Here is a 16,676-nt window from a genome sequence, read left to right as displayed (position 1 = left end):
GTGCTGAGCCCCTGGATGGATTTATCATGGGGAGAACAGCCATATAAATAATCCTGTCACATAAAATTATTGTTCTCATTTTGACGTTTTAAAAAAATTCCTTTTGTGAGGTGGTGGGATTTAGAAGATGTGAGTGAGAAGGCAGGAGAGGAATAAGTCATTTGGCCCCTTTTTTTCTATACAACAAAAAACGTACAAAAGATATTCTCTAGAAACAGGGACTTGCATAGAAGACAATTACCAAAATGGTTGAATTATTTAGGGAACTCTTGGCACTTGGCTTAAAGCCAGTGCCGAGGTCTTAGCCTGAGATGATATGTAGGGAGTTCCACCTCATGAGTTTGGCCCGGGCTCACTGTGGGATATTTTTTAAATTGGTCAAGAGAAGGTCATTTCACGAATCGATAGGCTTCCCCCATCTTCCTCAAATCAGTGTGGGGTTTCGTCTAAATGTTCCAAATGTTCATTGAACTTCTGCAGGGTACAAATCGCCACTCGGGTCCCCCGGGGCTGCGAAGATTAAACAAGCGGGAGCGTGCAGTCCAGAGGTGGTGGGTGAGAATGACTCAAAGGGGAACGCAGGCTCTGAAGCATGCGCGTGATTTCCCTGGTGAGAGGTCACAGACATCCCGGACAGACGGTAGGATGGAAGCAGAGGTCCAGGGGTGAGGACAGACACCATGTGGCTGAGCATGGAGAAGATCCTTCTCCCGCATGAACCTGTAAGCTCCCTGAGGAAAGGAGCCACTCCTTTTTTTCCTTGACCTTGAGATTTAGCACGTAGTAGGTCAGGAGAAACCACACTGTTGTCTATAAAAGGCCAGACAGTTTATATTTCAGACTTTGAAGAAGCCTTATGGCCTGTCTCAACTACTCAACTTTGCCGTGGTGGTAGAAGCAGCCATTGATGAGATGCCAATGAATGGGCATGACTGGGTTCCAATAAAACTTTATTTACAAAAGCGGTGGCCCATCAGGTTTGAATTGTAGTTTGCCAGTCCCTCTAGCAGGTCAATAATAAGTGCTTGTGGAATTGAGTTGGAAGGAAATGATTTAATAACATGTGTATCTCACTTTTAAAAAACATCAAATACGACCCGACAAAGTAAATGACCGCTGAACGTGTTAAAAGAGTTATTTATGTCGAAAGATTTCCATGGTACTCTTAACATATAATCTGTTATGTAAGCATATTTTAAAGAAGGGTCCCTTATGTAAATCTGGAATTTCTGAATCTTCTCCAGTAAGCAAGATGTTGCACAGACACCATCTCTTTCCATCGCACTGGGCTCAGGAGGGCAAAAAAAGTGGGACAGAAACCTCTTCTCTTCATTCTGATGGTCTAGAGAGAAAGAGTGCCAGGAATCTGGGAGTGAGAACCAAGGGGATGGGAGGCAGGATTCTTTCAATGGATGCGGCCTTGGGGAGGGAACCAGCAGAGGCTGGTGAGCTGCCTCTAACCACTGCGTCTAACCATGGGGGCTCTGTTCATGGCTCTAATTTATTTCTTTGTTTTCATGGCAGAATAAACTCCAAATTCCAGAGGTCAACTAAGCGCCTGCCACCAGCCCATGCGCGGCCAAAAAAAACCTTGGTGTCATCAGTCAATGCCAACTAGTTAATAATAACCAGCTTCCTCGCTAATGGCCCGAGGCAGGAGTCCTTGGGCAACAAAGGCTCTAGCAGAAAGACTTGCAGGCAGCTGCATGGGGAGAACAGTTTGCAAGAAGCATTTCTGCTGGCCACTTTCAAGGGCGTATCCACCCATGCTCAACTCTTTAAGAAGGTAGTAATTAGTTTTACTCCCTTCGGTGCACATGGTGAATGCGGCAGAATCTGGCATTTGGAGAGCCACTGGAGTCTGTTCCTCTCATCTTGACTTGCTTCAAGTTTATGTCTATAACTAAGAAATATCAAGATTGCAAGGCAGTTCAGGAGTTGTGTTCAGTTCCCACAGAAAGAAAACTTTCAAGCATCAGGGCCCGGGGCAAAAAGAGGCCACTGCAAATGAAAGCTGATCAGGACTCAGCTGGTGCTGGACCACACAGTGTCTCTTGCAAACTGCAGGTGATGAAGACGACCACTAAAATAGTAAGCTTCTAGACAGCATCGATGTCTTATGCAGCTTTGTATGTTCCCAGCATGGGGACCTACACACAGAGTTGCTTGGCCAAAGATTTCCAGACCTGTTTGTATACTGTGGTCATCTGACAGTGTTTCCCAGCTGAGGGCTGGTGGCATGCAGTGATGCTGAGGATGGGACACAGGTGTGCTACCATTTTGGTCCTTTCAGCCCTTGGGGCAGCTGGGAAATGCCTGGAGGAGACGTGTCCCCAGAGCCTGGTTCCCCTGGTCATGAGGGGATCTCCATCACCCTAGAGAGCTGTACAAATACATTTTCCATGTGTACCATAACAAAATAACAGGTTGGAAAGCACTGAACTGGTGCACAAATGAGAAAACGGAGACTCAGAAAGTCTAGATTCACAAGAAGCCAAGGCTTGATTCCAGTTAGCCTTACTCTGTGTCCAACGCCTACCCACCACCCCACAGCTGTCACACCAAACTGTCAACAAAGAGCTGTTGAAGCCAAATTGTTGTAACTGAGAAATCACTTGACTAAAAACTAGTGGAGGGTCAGATGATGTCATTAGCATGGCTTGAAATGTGAGCCGGATGCTCAAAGCTGAAGTCAACTTACTGCCAGTGTATGCAAGACGTTCTCCCTAGGCCAGCGGCGCTCATTCCGACCAGGACTCCCGGCAAGACATATGTTTTACATTGCTACCCAGGGCACACGTATACAGGTACATATGGAGTTTCACAAATAGTACTTACCCTTACTATATTTGATGGACACTGTTCTATTCGATTTTCTTCTGTTCCATTAAAAAAAAAAATCTGGTCATGACCCTTTAAATTGATTTCATGACCCACTAAATTGATTTCTCGACCCACTAATGTGTCACGACCGGCAGTTTGAAAAACAGTGGCCTGACCCCAATTCCAGCTCCACCTCCCTCCCTGGAGAGGGGAACATGGAAGGTGAACATGGAGGAGAGTGAGATAAGAGATTGGGATAAATAAGGAGGATGGTGGGAAGAGTGCCAAAAATAGGATAAAGGAAAGAATGGGGACAGAGTGAGACAAAGGAGAAATGAGTGGGGATCAGAGACTTGATGAGAAAAGGCTAACTCTGGACTGATTGATTTACGTCTGTGTCACGATTCTCAAGTTCCACAGTCATTCTGGTCATTTTGATACAAGAATCTTCCTCACTAGCTTTCACGGCATAGCCGTGGTAATGCTATCTGCTTGTCTGAAGATTTTCTTATCTGTCAGCACCATCTCGCATTCCTTACTGTTGCTCCCACAGGGAATTTTCGATCTGCTGTTCAGGGATCTGGGCCCTAGAAAGATCTAGAAGGCACTGGGTAAATTACCCAGGAATAAAGAAACTGCCCACAATGACTCCACCCACACCAACGCACTAACTCACGCTGGGCTCTACAGGCTTCTGCGCTGGGTCTAAACGACAAATTCTTGAGTGCAAAGGAGGTGGTGGTTTTAAAAGGTAACAGGAAAGTGAAAATCAGAGATTGAGATGAGAGTCATTTATGAAGCCGCTGCAGTGTTACACACGCCAATGACCAGTAGGTCTCTAAAGAGTTTTGACTGCACACCCCATAGTAAAAAACAATTTTCGAGCATGCACATACAAGGCTCGCATATTTGTTTACAAAGAATACCCATGTTCTATTTATTAACAACATTGAGTTATTAAATATACACAAGATTAGGAAATTATGAGGTGACATAAAGGTAAAATACCATCTTAATTTTTATTTTCTATTATTCAGGAACGGTACAAACGATATTTTACTATTATCACGAAAATTATTATGAATAATGGTGAGACTCATGTGTTAAGGATTGGCTTCATTGCTTTTGAAAACCCTTGTTTAGCACTTAGTGATATGGGGTTTTGCGGTCCAGGGTTCAATTTATTTCAATACTTAGCTTTAATGGCTGTCATAACAGGAAAAGACACCTCCCGTAGCCACAGAGATGCAAAAAGCACATTGTTGGCTATGCTGACTAAAAAAAGATTTTTTTTTTCAGTTTCCTACACCAATTATGCGAAGATTATTGTTGAAATTCAGCTAGTAGATTTCTGTCTTCTCTGATGTCAATCAGCTGTTCTTTTAACTAATCGGAAGGTGCTGAACTTTTAAATTTTTTAACAAATGGGTCAAAACTCTCAGAAACTCTTTATTTGCAAGACTTTTAGGCAAGTAGAAGATTCTGTTTCCGGGTTTTTAAAGCTTTGAGATAACGAGTTTTTAAAGTGTCACATTTCCTCATTATCAAATCGTATAAAGGTGAAAATATTTCCAAACATCCTTTTTTGCTTCCCAAATGGTGTCTCCATGCCACCAATTCTTTCTGAAAGTAGTTACTTTCTAACTCACTGTTAACACATTACCTTTATACTGAGGGGGCAGATGAAGTGTTTAATTTTTCAAAGTTATCGGCAAAGTGGCATAGTTCTGACAGCTGCTTGTCAGAACTGAAAAGGTCAGCAAATGTGGAACATTTGGGTTCTTTTAAAAAAGAAATCTTTATATTTCCATAACCAGAACATCTCTGTGTTGTACAAAAAAAAAAAAAAAAAAACGTTTTCATGCTCACTCCCATCTCATTGCAAAATATTGTAAAGATTCTATTTAAAGGATTGCTTTCTACAATATCGATAATATCAGTTGCACATAAATTGCAAATTTGTTGTCATATACTGAAACTGAATCAGCCAGTAAGACCACCAGTGTCTACCGCCCAGAGATGTGGCCCCTCCCATGCACCTCCATGCCTTCCTGACACATAAATGGCTGATGTATAGACCAAGGCAGGAAAACAGTACCCAGTATCCACTGTATAGTAAATATGAGTGAAGCCTAATTTCTTCTTTTAAATAGAAAAATAGATGTTCTAATCACTTCTTCCCTTGCCCCATCAGATCATTCTTAGCACCATTTAGCATCAAAGTATGCTTTAAGACCGCTATACTAGAGAAGCACAAAAGGGCACCAAATGTTTTAGTTTGGTCTTTGCTGTTCTGAAGCAAAACGATACATAAACGAATTGTCTCCTCTAAATCATTGTGAATTTTGGAGTATTGTGTTATCAGCATTCCTCTAATTTTTGAAGACACAGTAATAAAGACCTGAGAATGAACAATGGCTCCTACATTAAGAACCATCTGAGAGGATGCAAAGTGGTATAACCCATGAATCCCAGGTGAGAACCGTATACCTCTGAATGGCGAAGGTAGGCGAGAGGCAGAACTTTCATAATTTGAATGAAATTGGTGGCTTTCAGAGAAGAACGATGCATGGAGGATTAAGGCTGGGGGCTAAGTTCAGAGTTGAAGAGGGCTCCATGCACCTAGGATAGAAGAGAGTTGGTCCTGGGAGCACTTGTGAGCAGAGCCAGCCCTGCATGGGGTGGGAGGTGCAGTGAGCTGGAAGGAGAGAACCCTGGCCCCAAAGTCTGGCTGTGACCTTGAGGCTTGGATCAGAAGAACCCTCCTTTCCCAAACTCAGAAGAGTTAAGACCAAGAATTCAGTCTGTGCCTAGGTATGAAACAGTACAGAGGAAGAGAGACTAGGGCCAGGCCTAGAGCCAGGGAGACAAGCTCAAGAGAAGGGAGAGAAACCCGGAAAAGCTGGGAAAGGATAGAAATGAAGTCTTCCCCAGTGAAGGTTCTGCTCTGGGTGCTCCTGGGAAAGTGAATTTCATGGTCAAATGAGTCTGGGAGTCACGACCTCCTAAATTTGCCAGTGCACCTCTAGCTTGGAGCTTTATAATACTCGATAGCACACTGACATTCTAAGAAATGCTACAGTCAAGATTATCCGCTTAACTCAGATTTTCCCAAAATATTTGACCAAAGAAAGCTTTTGCTTTTATTTTTTGATATCCTGCAAAACTTTGGCTCTGAGAATAAAATTTGGGGAAGCCTGGACTAACTAATGTTTAAAGTGGCACTGAGGCAAGGGACAGGTGGGAGACCTCGTGAAAATGTCACACTTCACATATATATTGCTCGTCTCCTGAGACACCCTTGTCTTAATGAGGGCGAGCATTTACCGCCAAGTCCTGTGGACTAAAGGGGGGCCACAAGGGAGTAGGATTTCCCTTGAGGGGTCTCTCCTCCTAACCTGAGGGTACCTGCATGTGTGAGTGGTGACCCCCTTCCAAAAGCGGTATCTCAAGGAAGTGATTTGGGCACAAATGGGCCACCAGAGCAGCCTCAGTGCCCTTGGACTCGGGCTGGGAGGCAGAGCTGACTGCGGGGTGTGGCCCACGCAGGCCACCTTGGTTAGCACCCCAAAACAGGCCTGATAGGTCCTGGAGGAGACAAGAGTGAGTATATGAATGAAGGACGTAAAAATCTTAAATAAATAAATATAGACACCCTTCCAATAGACCAGCATACTGAAAATAATAAAAATGAAAGCTAAGAGTCGTTGACCACTGTTAAGCGCCAGGCACTGCACTAAGAATTGTATGTACATTTTCTACTTTACTCACTGTAACCACCCAGGCAGTGGGCACTAGCCTATCCCCATGTTACTGTTGAGAAAACTGAAGTACCCAGAGGTTCGATAATTTGCTCTAAGTCATATAGGTAGAGAGTGGCAGAGGCAGACCAGAAACCAGGGCATGTGGTTCCAGCTCACGCTCCAAACACCCTCAAGTCACCCAGCAGGTACTGGATGGCCTCCAGCACCAGCACTGAATCCTCTTCCAGGAGGATATACCTACTTCTCTACTCCTTCCTTGTTTTGCACAACTTTCTTTAAATATCCAGACAGCTTCTTCCTCAACCATCATACATTCCCTTGAAATGATCGCACTGTCTCTGAGTCAGTTTCAAATTCATGTCTCCATTGTCTACACGTGATATTTGAAAGGCACTTAAAAGACTCAGATTAGATATAATTCTGCCTATAATTAAACCTATATTGTGTTTAGCAAAGTCATGTGACATCACTAATGCCAACTAGTCGTCTTGAACAATGGCACAAATTAACACGCACCTATTTACTTTTGAAAACGTCTCATCAATATTCAAACTGAGGACACAACTTACTTAAGTATCCGGTATTTCTCTTTTTCTGCAGAACTTCAAGCAGAAGTCAAATCAGTTCTCTCTGAACTTAACCACTTCCATTCAGACGCCATCCCTGGAGGAAGGGGAGAGGGCTGGGATTGCGGGGGGTCAGCTTCCATCCGCAAACACCCTGTGTAAGGGAATGGGGTGCCCACAGAGTTGAGGCTTGTCTTGGGAAACACCCCAAGAGCTCCAACCTCTACACCAGAGTCCTCGTGATACCCATTCAAACCCGCAAGGAGAGCGTGCCCTTTGGGCTGACATCCACCTCTACCAGGGTCCCAACTGCACAAGGATGTTGCGATTCCAGGGCAATCCCCACAGTCGGACCACTTTCTTTCCAACGTCCGGTAGGCTGGAGTTTGCGCCCACCTCACTCCTACAGAACTTCCAGAACATGTCTCGCTCTGCTTTTCTCTATTCTGCATAGTGTCTGGCTGTGCTGGGCATACAATGGGCACTTAAGAAACACACATGGGGAGGGGCCTGAAAGGTGGCAGAGATGCAGCTTCTGGCCCTGTCTGCCCACACTGTGGAGTCTCCATCCGTGCTGCTAAGTGGGATGCAAGTGCCGAGACAGATGCCGAATGGAGTTCAGGGTTGGAGAGCTGCCAGGCACTCCCCTAACTACCTGGCGCTTGGATTCCCTGTCCTTCCTCCCACTCCACCCCTCCCTGCCGACTCCTGCTCTGCCTTTACATACCAGCTCTTCTTCTCTTGTTCGGGGCACAGAACTGTTTTCCCGTCTGCCCTAGCAGTCCTGACAGGTGACAAAGCAAGAGTTATTCAGGTGCCCAGTCTGTGATGACCTCAAGTCCAGTGGGGCTGGACTCAAATTAAACTCCTTCCCCAGAGCAGAAGTAGAATTACAGAGAAACCCCCACCAAGCCCCGTGGAGGGACGCAGCTCTGTTTAATTGGGGTGGGAGACCCCAGGTCCCCCGCCCTTCAGTCTCCTGGATGCAGTGCAAACAGGTGTGAAGGGGCGTTCAGGCTTTCCTGGGGGATTCTGAAGTAGACTGAAGGTACCAGGGAATCCTGGGGAGCTGGTGGCCAGAGCTGAAATGGCCCTTAGCCACCAAACAGTGGTTTGTCTGGGTGTCCATACGCCTGGTAGCACTGTTTCCTAAGAGTATTAGTAATAATGGTAATGATAATGATGATTGTGTAACTAGTCACTTTACGTATATTACCTTTAGTCCTAAAGATACACTAGGCACTTTACGTATATTCCCTTTAGTCGTAAAAGCCCTGAAAGCAGGTAATTATCATTTGTGTTTTCCGCATGAAGAAACTGAAGCACAAACTCTGCTTGAGTGACTTCCTCTGGGCGGCAGAGCTGGTGAGCGCTGAGGGCCAGGGTGAAAGTCCACGCTCGCGGTCTATCCATGAGCACCCTGTGGTCTCTATCCTGCACACATTTCTGCATCCTGGTCACCCCCATGATCACGTGAGAAATGCCAGGCCGCTCTCATTGTTTCTTCTCGGGGGAGGCTACTGAACTTGACCCTATTCAGATACTGGAGGCTTTCACGCCTCTGGGAGGGACCCTTGAGAGGCATGGCAGTTGGAAAAGGAGTGTGTGTGGGCAGGGTGCTTCACTGCCTACTCCCCTTATGGGGTGTCCTGGCTGTGTCCGGGGCCCTGTGTACCCCCAACATGTTCTAGAACAGAAGGGGCTTTTGTCCCAACTTGCACTGGGCTGGAACTAAGGATGAATAAACCAAGGGCCCTCCTTCACAGTGGGGTAGTGGGGTGTTTCTGAGTTCTTACATCACCCCCAGTACCGCATTCAGCCCACTCCACCCCCAGCAATCCCTCCGATTTCTAAGGCTTGTTTCAGCAGCTGAGGATTGGGGTACAGAGCAGTCCTGCTGGGAAGACTAGGAAATGAAGAGCATCTCTCCCCCACTGAGAGCTCCTCATTGGAAGAGGGGCCTGGAGCAGACCTTGCAGTAGGAGCTGAGCTGGATTCCAACTTGGCTTCTCCGCCAACCTTCTGTGTGACTCTGGACAAGCCGTTTACCTCTCTGGGCTTCAGTTTGCTCATCCGCTTGTAGGGGAAAAGGCAGTGGGAGATAACTGGACCTGAGAAGCCTAGAGGGCTTTTCCAGCCCTAAGCTTTTATGACACTATGGAGAATTCCAGGTACCAGCACTGGAGTGTAGGACCTGAAGCAGGAAGTCCTCTCCCCTGTCCAGGTCCCTCCCAAGGAGACATTCTACCTTTATTGAGAAGGAAGGGAGAAGTGGAACTTCTTGGTCACGATGCATGGGAACCTTCAGGAACAGCTCCAGACAAACGGGAAGGCTCCTGCCTGAGTGGAACTAGGTGAAACATGGCAACAGTTTTTCTCTTTTTGAGGATGCCCGAGGTGTCTCGTGTGCTGTCCCTCACTCTCAGGCTTGCGCTTCAAGTCCCCTCTCCCAGGAGCTATCAGAAACAGCCCCGTCTGGGTGCCTGGAGCAAATGTCCAAATGGCCTTGTCACAGTGTCAGCCATCCAAATGCAAACTGGAGCGGACAGCTCGGCCCTGCAGGGCTGGGAGGAACACACATGCCCGGGGACCCAGCGTGAAGACAGTAGAATCATTCTTACAGGAGCCATCGCCTTGGGCCGCAGGAGCTATCTCCACGACTGCACTTGTATGAGAGCGATGTCCATGGACCTCTGAGCTTGTCAGACTTCACACCGGCTAATCTCAGAACATCTCGGGAGGCAGGCAGGGGCAGGGAGCAACACAGAGGAGCAATAATGGTCCCCTCATCACACAGTGTCCTCAGCAGAGGCACCACCCAGATAGGGGTCTGAATCCCACGGGGTGCGAGCCTGCCTGTCTTGAACCCCAATACCACCTTTCCCTGAACTGAGCTTCCTTCTGAAACTCACAACATGGTACAAATCACACTACAGAGCATCCTCTCCCCAGTTCCCTCTCTCCCGCTGTGCAGGCGTAACTATCTCTCAATTTCACAACCGCAGGCAGAGAGCTTGAAAAGAAATACAAAGAACAGGGAAGGGGATAGGGACCCTCAACAGGCCCCTCCACTTTGATGCCCTTGCTCTCCGGGAAGCCTTCTCTGGCTGCTCCGTTTAAAATTCCAACCCTTTCACCCTGAGCGGTCTTCCCAGTGCCCACTACCCCGCTCCACTTCACTTACTACCTGCTAAGCTACTAGAGGACTTCTTTAGCAGGTTGCTACCCCGCTCCACGTCACTTACTACCTGCTAAGCTACTAGAGGACTTTTTCAGCAGGCTGATTCTTCTTGATGCTTCCTCTTGCTGAAAGTCAAGGATATTTATCTGTTTCTTCACTGTTGAATCCCCAGTGCCTAGGCTAGTGTTTGGCACATAGTAGTTGCTTAGTGAATATCTGTTTGGTGAATGAATGAATCAGGCCTGGGTGATTCGTTACAAAGCAAGATGGCCCTCACTACTTCACTGCGGGACTATGCTGGAGCCAAGGAGAGCAGCCCCTGCCTGGCCCTGCTTTCCTAGGTGGGCCCACCTCTGGATCCACCTCCTCAGCCCTTGCAGACATCTGTATCCTGGTTCACAGCTAGGACTGGAGTGCCACTGGCTCATGAGGGCGACAGGCTGTGATGTCCCCAGGCACCTGGAAGCTGACCCACTGTCAACAGGAGTCAGTAAAGCAAAGAACGCCGTGAGAGATAGCTTTGGCCCAGACACAACTGAAAGTGCACCTCAAAAGCAGAAGCATGTGCTTAAGGCCTCTGGCTCTCAGGCGGGGGAGAGGTGGTGTGCTGGATGGCAGGGATGCTGCAATTTACTGAGAAATCTGCCACTTGCTCTGGGGCCTATCAAAGAAGAGCCTCGCCTTGTGGTGGGAACAGCTGCTTCTCCCCCCCGCAGTGGGTTGCTCCAGGGCACCTGAGGACAGCCCCGGCTCTACTACCTCATCTCCTCGTTTTTCTGCCTTGCTGACATTTCCTCTCACCTCCCTCCCATCAGTTTGGCAGGTTTTTATCACACTGGTTTCAGTGTGTATAGACATTCCCTTGGGAGTACTGCAGTTGTAGTAAATATATACCATATACATACACACAGACATGTACAAAGCAAGGAGACTGATGGAGACACACAGAGACAGACACAGGGGAAGGTGTGTGTGTGTGTCCATATATGCGCGCACACACACACACACACACACACCCTAGGGAGATACCCAGAGTCACGCAGAAGAAAAGCAAAAAGACAGAAACATAATATGGCACTGCAAGAGACAGGCAGCCCCTGACAAAATGACACTGATACCTAGCAGGGCGCACTCAGCCACTCCAAGAAAAAGCGTACTACATAGAAAGGAGCCCTTGCTGGACAAGAAATAGAGAGGAACTCACATATCCAAAACAATAGAAACAGTATCCCGGCTATAGAATTATTCAGCCTGCAAATAATTGCAGTAATAGCTCCCATTGCTTTTATCACTCAGGAAATTCCAAGGACTGTGGTAGCTCTGTGCCAGAAATAGGGATGAAGACTGAATACATAGTTCTTATTATAAATCACAATATCACAATTAGGTATATTATATATGACTATCACATCAGATGTATGATATTATTATTTAAGAGATAGGTAAAGTAGGCTATTTAAGTTTAACCAGCAAGTTTATATAAATGAAAACACAAAGCAAGAAATAGCTCAGAACAGGGCAAAAGTCATGGCAGTGATAAACAGATGACTGAAGCCTGGGGGAATGCTTTCTTTATCTAAAGTATAGTCTTTTAATCATATAAGTTCAAACTTGGGAATTAAGATAAGCAATAAATCATTCGTATCAGTTCTTCTCTTTTCTAATTCTGGTTGTGTGAAGATACTGGGAATTCATTCATTCATTCATTCACCTGTACATTCATCAAATAACTATCACAGGCCTATAAGGTGAGATTTAGGCAGACGAAGAAGACATAGAACTGTCCTCCAGCTGCTATCAGTCTGCTAGGAGAGAAAGACAAGAAAGTCATCACAGCTCAGTCTGAGAAGAGCTACCGTAGAGGTGTAAAGCACGGGTCAGGAGTAGCTCACTGAATGTGTGACAGCAGAGCTAAGTTTTAAGGGAAAAGAAAAAATTAGATGATAAAGTGAAGCACCTTTCAGGCAGAGCTTACATCAGGGCCAAGCACACACCCTCAGCCTGCAGTCCCAGCCCGCAAAGTGCTCTGATCCATCACGGCGGAGACTCACCCACCGGCCGACGGAGGCTGGTAAGCGTTAGTCCTGAAGCCCCGGGGCCTGGTATTTCTCCAGATAGACCTACCAGGCTGCTCTTGCCCCATCGGAACCGCAGGCTGTGGGTTCTTGATTTGCTCTCCACTGGGCCTGGATCCCTGCTGAGGAGCCTGCCTCGGCCTTGACCTGGACTCCTGTGCTCCACCCCCGACAGATCACCCAGAATCTTAGTGCCACCACCTGCCAGACTCCACACATGGCCAGTTCCAGACGCTCCCGGTGCAACGTCATAAGAATAGGAGCCTCCGCGTACCAAGCCCTTACGCTGTGCCAGGCTAGCATCGTGCTGACTACGTGCATTATGTCACTAGGTCCTTGCAACCACGCCAGTGACTTTTATCATTGCGTCCATGTTCCAGCTGAGGACAACGAATCTTAAAGAGGTTAGGAGCTTCCCTGAGATCACACTTAGTAAATGGTAGGACCAAGGTTCGTGCTCAGATACCCTGACACCAAGGTCAGTCTGATTACCCATCTTGCTATATTACCCTCCCCACAGAGAACCTGCAACGCCAGTGGACGCCAGTGCTGGCCCAGATGTCAGGGTCTTGGGACTGGGATTCGGGTGGCAGGCCTATGAGGAGGGCCCCAGAGCGGATAACGGCCCAAACTCTATCCACTCCCGCCCTCCTCTCCTTCCCAGCGTGCCCATAATCCAGAGCTCCCAGCATGCCTCGCTGTCAAGCCTGAATGGGTACTGACCACTGACCGTGCTCTTAGGTAAGTGGAACAGGTGAAATCAAGAACCTCAGAACCCCGGGACTTCCCTAGTGGTCCAGGGGTAAAGAATCCGTCTTCCAGTGCAGGGGATGGGGGTTCCATCCTTGGTCGGGGGAACTAAGATCCCACGTGCCGCAGGGCAACTAAGCCAGCGTGCCACAACTACTGAGCCCGTGCGCCTCAATGAGAGAGCCCGCGTGCTGCAAACTACAGAGCCCAAGGGCTCTGGACCCCATGGGCCACAGCTACAGAGCCGATGCGCCCTGGAGGCTGTGCGCCACAACTAGAGAGAGAAAACCCGCACGCCACAACTAGAGAGAAGGCTGCACACCGCAACGAAGAGCCCGTGTGCTGCAACTAAGACCTGACGCAGCCAAAAAACAAAAAAAGAACCTCAGAATCCCAACTCAGCGATTAGAGGGGCTCCACACAGCTTTTCGATTCTCCTCTTTGGAAGTCCTTAGATATTTTAAGTCCCAGGTTCAGAAATTCTGGCTTTCAGGTCACGTAAGAAATCCTGAAACATTCAATGCCTGTGGAGGTCTTGGGTCTTCTCCAAAGACTTCATTCCACCAGGGAAAGCTGCTTCCCCCTCAGTGTCTAGGGCCTTAGAGGTAGGCAGGGAGGGGGAGTGTGGGCCTCATGGAAAAGGAGTAAGAAATGAAAGCAAAAGAGCAGCTTCATACCAGTCCGGACTCCTGGGATAAAGTGCTCCCCACTCGGCTTCACATCACGGCAGCCTCAGCGAGGGCACCACAAGGGGTCCCAGTGTGGCTGGATGGGGGGGTCCCTCGCCATGAGAAGATGTCAACGAGCTCTTGGGGAGGGTGGAGCTGCTGTGGGCTGCCCAGGCATAACGCACAGGCCCTGTGGGCGGCATAATGCAGTGTTTATCTCCCTCACTTTGCAGAGAGGGAACAGGCAGAACAACAGACTCTGTCAGCAAGGTCCTCTGGGGAGTTCAGGCCTCACTAATGAAGATGAATCAGACGGGGGAACCTGCCTTTGCCGCTCAGAGCTAATGTATACATATTCATGGGCGGGGAGGACGGCTCCCAGAATGACCCATCCTCCAGAGAAGCCACAGGGGCAGAGGCATGGCAGTGCGAAGCCACACTTGGGGTGGGGTGTGTCTTGTGGGGTGGAACACTGCGGGCTGTGAATGAGGGCGTCCCAGGAAATACCCTGAAATGGATGGAATTCCCAAGGCGAAATTTACTCCTTTGCCCGCTGCAAAGGTATGCGTCCTGGTCTGAGCTCAGGGACCCCTGAAGAACTTAGTTCTCGGCTGAGTTCCAGAAGCAAATCCAACTCTGCTACTTCCTACTGCACATCAGCTGATACCAATCCTCACACCATATCTCTTCTGCCTGGTGTGGCCTCATGGAATCTGCTGGAGGTTCCATGTTAGAGTTCCAGGTACACACGAAGCCTCGGGACACATGTTACAGCATCTCATCTCATACACATAGACCCTGTCTTCTGAATCTCCATCTGACTCTTCCATGATGTGCCCTCAACTAAGTGTTTCTGGGCGACAAATCCTTGCCCACCATAGACCTCCAGGGTCCAGGAAGGTGACCGTGGTAGGAGATTAAACAGTGTGTAGGGAAATCGGGACCAAAAACTTGGGCATCTGTACCATGTTTCTTCAGGCAAGAGCAAATGTTGGCCCTGCACCTACGCACACCATCACTCTGAAGTCAGTGGATTTGCTCTTGACTCACAGATATTTTGATATGTGGGAGGTTTTATTCCCTGTTTCGGTGCACTCAGCCTCTGTCCCCAGGCAGCATAACGGAAAGGATACACACTGAGTCAAATAACTCAAATCCCCTCTCTGCAGCCGGCCTCCTGCAGGTTTCCACGGAGCCACAGGCTAGTCCTTAGCAGCAAGACAAATGTCTGACAGAGCTCAGCGTGCCTTACCTGCCTTTCCGACATGATGTAGAGCTGCTTGTGGTCCTTGGAGAAGGCCATGTCCCGGAGGACGGGGCCGGGGTCCACCACCTGCACCGTCTCGTACTGGAGGGCATTGCCCCTGGGCCCATCTACCCGGATCTGTGGAGAAGAGGAAGAGGAGAGGTGGTGTGAGTTCCGATCCTGTGTGGCCTGCGGTCCAGCTTCCGCCCGGGGCCCCTCCCACAGGCAAGGGGGAGGAGGTGAGCCCTGCCTCCCAGAGGCCAGGCCTGAAGGCTCAGGAGCGGCACACGCCCACCAGGGGCCTCGCGTTGGGAATGGCAAAGAGAAGGGACGAGGCGGAGACCAAGCCAGGCTGCACCAAGAACCTGGTGTTCTTCTCTCTGGCTCACTATGCCTTAGGCTCGAGTCTTTGAGGCCTTGCTTGTACATCTTTGGAGAAGAGGACGGGCCTTTCTAGTTACTCAGCATATTACCTTATTGTTAACGTAATAAAAAGGTTCTCTGCAACATCAAAAGTCCTACCTGATATACTGATAGAATAGATGGGGAAGATGAGATGCAATACGTTAAACAACTGGCCTGAGCTATCAAATCTGGTGACAGAATGAGAATCCAGTTTGACCCTGGAGTCCATGCTTTTCCTACCACTCCAGTTACACGAGGGACCCTGTTCCTTGATGGCTTTCATGTTTACTTCCCACTAAAGGCAGCGGCCTCCAGCCTGCACAATTCCAGAGGCTTCTGCCAGTCATCCCCAATCCTGAAGCTGACACACTTGCACTTGGCAAATATTTATTTTAAAAATGAAGAAATAAATGCAGTTCAAACTCTTCTTTGCAGATTTCCCATTAAGCTCAGGAAAACAACAGCAACAGCAATGAAAACAAACAAACAAACTGGTGAAGGAATTAACAAAAGATATGTTTAGCCCTGAAAACCTAAATGCCTTGGATTCCAGTAGCCCTCCTCCTTCTGTCCCCACTCCCAAGCTACCAGCTATCTGCCCTGGCCAGGTCCTTCCTTAATCTGAATGAAATGGGAGATCATGCAAAACCAATTGGGATTACCACCCAAGTCTGACCACGAGGTGATGGCCTTGGCCCCCAGCCCAGCCGGGCTTCATCCCCAGCTGTGAATCACCCCTGGAGAAGCAGCACGAGAGTGATATTGCACGGCCGGCTGGTCTCCAGCCCCTTAAGGCTGCCGGCAGGAGCAAGCGTCCCTCGGGGATGCTAGCAGAATGGAGTCCCACCCGGTGCCCTGTGGTCTGATCCCCGAGGGAAATTGGATTCAGTGCCTGAGCGATCATCTGGCTCCAACGTCCCTGCTCTGTAGGGTGAGCTGATGTGCTGGATGCGGACGTCAGAAGAAACTAGGTGAACTGGGCAGGGACAGAGGGGTGGACCAGGGAGCACCAATGGGGCAAGTTTTCCCAGGCCCAAGGAGGCAGGATGGGGGTATGACCCCCACCCTTGCCCATTCTGCCAGGGCAGGAAATCAGTCATTGGAAAGGTGGTTCCTGGAAATTCCCTGGCGGTCCAGTGGTTGGGACTCAGCACTCTCACTGCCAGGGGGCTCGAGTTTGATCCCTGGTCAGGGAACT

The 16,676-nt window shown here is 48.5% G+C and overlaps 1 protein-coding gene across 3 annotated transcripts in view; it reads right to left on the bottom strand.

Moving 5' to 3' along the window:
• Positions 1-16,676, bottom strand: part of PLXNA4 (plexin A4) — a 463,197-nt gene that overhangs the window by 141,086 nt on the left and 305,435 nt on the right. For all 3 annotated transcript variants that reach the window (XM_027101899.1, XM_027101900.1, XM_027101898.1), the window contains exon 4: positions 15,080-15,211. In XM_027101899.1, the coding sequence (XP_026957700.1) occupies positions 15,080-15,211 (132 nt within the window). The remainder of the gene's footprint in view (positions 1-15,079; positions 15,212-16,676) is intronic.

Source organism: Aethalodelphis obliquidens, unplaced genomic scaffold (assembly GCF_003676395.1).
Source record: "Aethalodelphis obliquidens isolate GAN/ISIS:26980383/991018 unplaced genomic scaffold, ASM367639v1 scaffold5, whole genome shotgun sequence".
NCBI lineage: Eukaryota > Metazoa > Chordata > Mammalia > Artiodactyla > Delphinidae > Aethalodelphis > Aethalodelphis obliquidens.
This window is presented reverse-complemented; position numbering and strand designations above follow the sequence as displayed.